This window comes from Phytophthora infestans, genomic scaffold, assembly GCF_000142945.1.
Source record: "Phytophthora infestans T30-4 supercont1.38 genomic scaffold, whole genome shotgun sequence".
NCBI classification, from domain to species: Eukaryota; Oomycota; class Peronosporomycetes; order Peronosporales; family Peronosporaceae; genus Phytophthora; species Phytophthora infestans.
In genome coordinates, this window is record NW_003303721.1 from 606,743 (window position 1) to 612,742 (window position 6,000).

Genomic DNA, 6,000 nt, shown 5'->3' on the forward strand with positions numbered 1-6,000 from the left:
CGCTTCCTTGTCAGACATTGCAAGGATGTTCAGGCGAAACTCAGGGACAAGGATGCGCTCTCGGTACGGCAGGGACGCTGGTCGCATCAACCAGAGTAGCAAAACTTCATCGTCGTCGTCAGCAGACCGGGGCCTCTTCATTAGCTTGAGTGCCTTAGTTCGGGTATCAACGTTGAAGTTGCTATTGTGAGTTGAACATTCACTCTGGCTAGATACGTGAACATTCACTCTGGCTAGATACGTGTTTCTATTACGTGTTTTTACTTGAACGGTAGTTCTGAAGCAGCAATACTATTTTCAAAACACGTAGCAAAACGCGGTATCGACGCTACGGGTTTTTAGCTACGTGATTTCATTGAACGGTGCTTCTGAATGCCTCTAATGGTACAATGGACGCCTTCCAAAACCTACATAAAACTGGTTTGATAGATGGGTTAGGTGGTATTAAACGCGATTAAAAAGCTGATAAAGCGGGGAATTTTTGGATTAACCAAAAAAATGGTCAGACCAAACAATTCTGTTTGGTCGTCGTTTTTTTTTCAAGAAAAATCGAACCGTTTAAAAGTGACCCTCTTGTGGAAACAGCATCAATGTACGTATGGTAAACTGTATCGGTCATCTTCAACGCCCTGAAGCTGCAACCGAGAAGTATCAAATTGTATGGTGGTAGATCTTAAAAAGCCATGGACGCGCGCGCGTGCGCGTGGTTTCGGCTCAGCGAATCCCCGCCTAAACGAGAAGTCTTCATTTTGGAATAACCTGGATGCTGCTCAAGTCGAGGCCGGCTTTATATCGACTTTCCTAGTGGTGATTTCTTTGACTTCCTTGTGTGGCTACCATATCAATTTGCTAACGTTATTCCCTCCACTCCTGATCGATAATACAGGATTTCTGAGCGGTGGATATGTACGCGAGGGCTAAACGCAAAGGATCTCCCACCGCTGGAGATCATGGCGATGGTCGCGAGAAAAAAAGGAATCCTGCCTAGCGCCCAAAAACATTTCAACGGGAGGCGGATTCAGCAGCGGCAGAGAACCAAAACGTTAGCATACCTGGCATCTTTATCGCTGGTACAATGCAAACGAAGAAAGCATCGCTGTCCGATTCTCGTGAAGATAACACTCGAGTAAGAGCGCCTGGCGTGAGCACGTCTCCCGCGGCAGTCAGGGTGGGTCAGGTGAGCTCGTCTAACTCGATGCAATAGGACGAGGGTTCTATCGCTTCCACCGTGGAAATGTGGCAGGACGACGGCTCCGACTCAGACGCGTCAGTGGTCCTCTCTTTGTCCTCTCCACTGAATGCGACACGGTTCCAGCCACCACGTGACGCTAAAGCGGCTGGTGAGCTTGACGTCAGTGTCGACTCGTATTTGGCCTTCTCCCAGAGTTATTGGTGCTCCCAATCATCTCAAGCGGCTTCACCATGTGACGCAAGGCCTGTCGCCTCGTTGGATAGTTCAGCCACGTGCAGCTCACCGGGTTTTGAGATCCTCCAGATGAAATACCCACCGAAAGACCCGAACTCGTGGGAACCGGCCAGCTGGCCCCGTGATGTTGAGCGCCTACATACACAGATCAAGCCGATCTATTGCAAGTTTCCTTCGGTTTCGATGGGTGGAATGTGCCGCTGCAAACAATCGTGTACTACGGCCTCTTGTGAGAACGCAAAGAATAACCGATTCTGTTGTCGCAACAACTGCTCGTTCGCTGGTATGTGTGGAAACGCACTAAAAGAGAGCAAACGAATCACTATTTGCAAGAGTCCTTATAAAGGAGGGCTCGGCTTAGTGGCCTCACGTGCAATACCGAGGGACACAATAATTGGTGAGTACTTTGGCAACATCGAGCTGTTCGGTCCTCCGCGTGCGAATGGGTATCCAAACAATGACTACATACTGCACTTGAAGACGCCTTCCGAGTCTGGAAAGCGATACGGGATCGATGCCAGCGTGGCTGGCGGTCTATTTCGACTCGCCAACCACGCCTGTAATCCCTGTGCTGCGTTTCACGAGGTACAAATCGGGCGCTATGTCACTGTTGCCGTTGTCACTGACAGAGACGTGTTCCCTGGAGACGAGATCACAGTCTCTTATGGTGATGCGCTTTGGTTTATTTGCCGCTGTGGCTGGGATGGCTGCCAACACAGAAGTATCCAGCATCTTCCTGACCTGTAGCCAAGTTCTCACCGTGATTTAGGTTTTTTAAGCTGTATTTCACTTGCAGATGTTAATACAAAGCTCAACATATATTTTTTTCAAATCTCAGTGTTTAAGGTTATATTAGTATCTATGAAGATGTGCTTGTCATTTCGCGATCTTCTGTGAAGGACACAAGGCATCGGAACGGCAATATGGCGGTACGTGCAAATCCACCAGGAATTTTTCTTTAGCGTAGTTGCTAACAAATACTGCTACAAACCGCTACACAGCGCGGCCGCAGAACAGGCTACAGCAACTACTCAGTGCGTGAGCAACTGTTGCTGTGTGCAATGTTGAGAAAATCGTTCCGATTGGAAGGAACGAGTGGGAGCGGACAACTATCCACTACAACTCACGTCGTGGAAGGAGCTCTCTCGAGAGAATTTAGAATCGCTGCGTCGCAAATTCAAAACCCTATATAACAAGCCGAAGCCGTCGGGCAACGGGGAGGTGAAACCTGCCCACAAGGCGATACTGTGGGCCATATGCATCCAGATGGAGATTGAAGAGAAGGTGGGGTCTCACACTACCTTTGACGGTGCTGATGAAGACGAGGACTCGGGAAACAGAGGTAATTCTGGCTCTAATAACGGCGCTGAGACTGGCACTGGTGCCTCAAGCTGTCTCCCTGGCTCGACCATCTACACTCCGCCTTCCTCGAACACTGGTGCAATGCCTGACCCAGACGGCGCCGGTGTTCGTCGTGATTCGAACAATGACGGTGATCCTGGATCGAGCATCGCAGGTCACGCAAGGCCGAGTTTCGTTTCTCCAGTTTCGCAACTCCACGGAGGCTTCTCCAAGATGAGCAATGACTGTCCATTTACAACTATAAACGACGGGGGATCAGGGCAAAACACTCCAGCGAGTGCGGACGAAGAGAACGAGGCTTCGCCTGCCACGCAAGAACAAGACGCTATTTCGCAACTGAGGCAGATATCACAGTCCCCTCGCATGGACTCGAGCTTTCTGGGCGTCGCCGTTACGAGCTCAGGCACGTTTGATGCTACGCTAACTGCTGCACTAGAGCTCTCCGACTCGGATGAGGCACTGGATGAAGAAGACAACGGCGTCTCCTATGCGGATGAGGTGAACGGCGAGGAAGTAGTCAGTGCGAATAGCAATCATGACATTTAAGCACACCTGAATCCTGGAGACTCAGACGGACACCCACCACGAAACGATGTTCCATCTAGTATTAAACTCCCTGGTGCGCCAAACACACAGGAGATATCAACACGCGTGGCAGGTAGACCGCGCAGGACGACGCCAACTCCGACACCGGTAACTTCTGTAGATGGGGCGATGCTATTCCGAGACTCAAATCGCGCCGTCGCTGACGCGCGCGAGAAAGCCCGCAACCCGAGGCTTTCCAGTGTCAGTAGCCGCCTTGGAGGCCACGACCTTGGCGTCGTCGGAGACAACATGCGTGAATTGAGCAAACGCTCGACCTTGTCCGACGATCTCGGATTCGACACATTCACTCAAGTTAAACGCTACAAGACTGCCAAGCGTATTGACTCGATAGGCCAGTAAATCAATAACATCAAAGCGGAGCACAACACTTCTGGCGCAAACGACATTACGAGCCTTCTTGTATTCTATCGTGAAGAGAGTGATCGAAAGGCAGAGACTGATGAACAGAGGCGTCACGAGGACAGAGCAGCCCGTGACGAAGCTCAGAAACGCGACAGAGAAAAGAGAGCGTGCGAGGCAAGAAGAACTTGACCGACTGCGCGAAGAGAGGGCGGTGCGGTTGGCACAAACCGAAAAGTGGCAGAATGACAAAGAAGAAAGACGCCGTCAGTTCGACGATCGCATGGAGCTTGAACGTGCAGAAGCTCGAGAATGCCATTCCAAAATGATGATGCCACTTGCCAAAAGTAGGTGAGCTCGAGGAAAGAGATGAAGAAGCTGATGAGAGAGATGAAGGATGAGATAAACAAGTGTGGGAAGCAACAACGCCTACTGTGTTTTAGAGCTTCTTTAACGAACGATCTTTAAGTACGTACTTCTTTTAATACGTATCTTATTTACTTCTGTTAAGCGCTATCCTCGCAGCCGTGAGCATGCGTAGTGCGGATCTGACTGATCCCCACAGTGCGTACCCTGTAGTTCGACAATCTAAAGAGATTGTCGAGGCGAATCGACCTATCTTCTTTGTCAGAAGGAAGGGGTAGATATAGGCGATGGTAGCAACTTTAGCAACGGAGCCCATTCCCCACTCTGCGGCCTGTCTAACGAGCGTAATCGCCAGAGACAACCTCTTCGCTACTGGCCGCACGGACGGCAATAGTTTGCGTAAGTCTCCTTCTTTCAGTGGAGTTAGAATTTTCCCAGTAATGGTTCCGCCGCTTGCCAAAGCGCTATCAGCCACAACCCCGTAGCGGGGATCAGGACATAAGCCATCATTGAGTAGGCACTCTCGAAATGCTAGACTCATGTCCCCATCATTCCAACCTCCCGGGTTGTTATGCTTAGCCCACATGATAAGGCCATCCGCAGAAAAACAAAGAATTCCAGTAACAAAAACGCCGTGTAATCAGCCATTATAATGAGCATTTTAAACGTCCGGGTTGGAAGGCTGCAACACCTGCAGGTACATCACAGATTCGGTATTAAACAGGATAGGTTAATTGGAAGCTGGAATTACTCACTTTAAAGTTTTTGTCATCTATAAACCCCCAAGAGTACCTCAAGAGCGGCTGTCTACGAGCTATGAGCTCGGCACACGCTTTCTGACGGTCTAAAGAGGGCCACGTTATACGAGCCAGCAGAAACCCACGAGAGCCCGCGCCAGAGCCCTTTCCGCTTCCTTTAAAATGCGACTGAGGGTTGACGGCGGAACTCCAAAAATCATACAAAGAGCATTACTCTGCATAGATCCAACATAAAAAGAGAGCAACAGCCCCAGCACTTAGTGAATCTTCTGGAGTTTACGCTGTCGGCCCCCTTTAGGGTAGTGCGTGGAAATAATGTAGAAGAGCGAAAAACTTTCCATGAGTAGCATGAAGGATCGACTATGGTCAAATACTCAAATTAGTCCAGCGATGGCATCCCAAGACGTTTTACGACTTACTGGCTCAGACTGGTCATATTGATGAGGTTGAGATCGTTACCGTGGTGCCACAGATTCATCCAATGCGCCCACACGGGTTGTGACAGACTCCCGACCGTCAGATAGTGGCGAACGCGCAACAGACGTTCCCTCTCAAAACGCAAGTACTCCAGATAGAGACGACGACGCAGGTCGCGAAGCGTAGCAGACATGCGCATTCTCGTAGCTACAAGTTCGGTAAGTGCCACCCACTCAGCGCTATCCGCCATGGCCTTCCCACTTCCTTGAAGATCCGATCACGTCCAAGTAACTTGTGATATGCCGTGCGGCCTTTCGTCCCTCCCGTCTTTTTAATGGTGGTTTTGGGGGTATATGTATCGGTTACATAATTAAAATACTCCTACCCGCGGAATAAAAGCTGCGTTTAAACGTGGAGCGATCAGACTTTTCGTGAGGGTTTTGCCAATACATACGAAAAACGACGGTGTTCAATGCCCACTCCTTGTCATGAAAAGATTATTTACAAAGCTTGGGAATATATTCTTGGCTTTGACCCATAGCCCATTATCGCTTCCAATAGGGGTGAAAAATCTCATATTACGTAGTAACAAGTCTAAGTTTAGGACAAAAAGGACGTGTTAGGACTTTTTATTCTCCCTAATTTTATTGAGAGCTTCAACTTGGGTGTGTCTCACACATTATTGTGGTCTACAACGTTGAATGTTTTTTCAAAACCCGGGTTTTG

At 49.4% G+C, this 6,000-nt stretch overlaps 2 protein-coding genes across 2 annotated transcripts; one reads left to right on the forward strand and one right to left on the reverse strand.

Moving 5' to 3' along the window:
* Positions 1 to 683: 683 nt before the first annotated feature.
* On the forward strand, positions 684 to 4,584 carry PITG_15062 (uncharacterized protein; the record flags this gene model as incomplete). Its single annotated transcript, XM_002898191.1, has 8 exons — positions 684 to 697; positions 887 to 1,070; positions 1,205 to 2,011; positions 2,516 to 3,308; positions 3,425 to 3,446; positions 3,574 to 3,710; positions 3,859 to 4,084; positions 4,455 to 4,584. The coding sequence occupies 8 exons, from the start codon at positions 684 to 686 to the stop codon at positions 4,582 to 4,584; spliced, it is 2,313 nt and encodes a 770-aa protein (XP_002898237.1).
* Positions 4,585 to 5,114: 530 nt separating this feature from the next.
* Positions 5,115 to 5,524, reverse strand: PITG_15063 (uncharacterized protein; the record flags this gene model as incomplete). The annotated part of the gene is made up of 2 exons (XM_002898192.1): positions 5,115 to 5,217; positions 5,277 to 5,524. The coding sequence occupies 2 exons, from the start codon at positions 5,522 to 5,524 to the stop codon at positions 5,115 to 5,117; spliced, it is 351 nt and encodes a 116-aa protein (XP_002898238.1).
* Between the last annotated feature and the right edge of the window lie 476 nt (positions 5,525 to 6,000).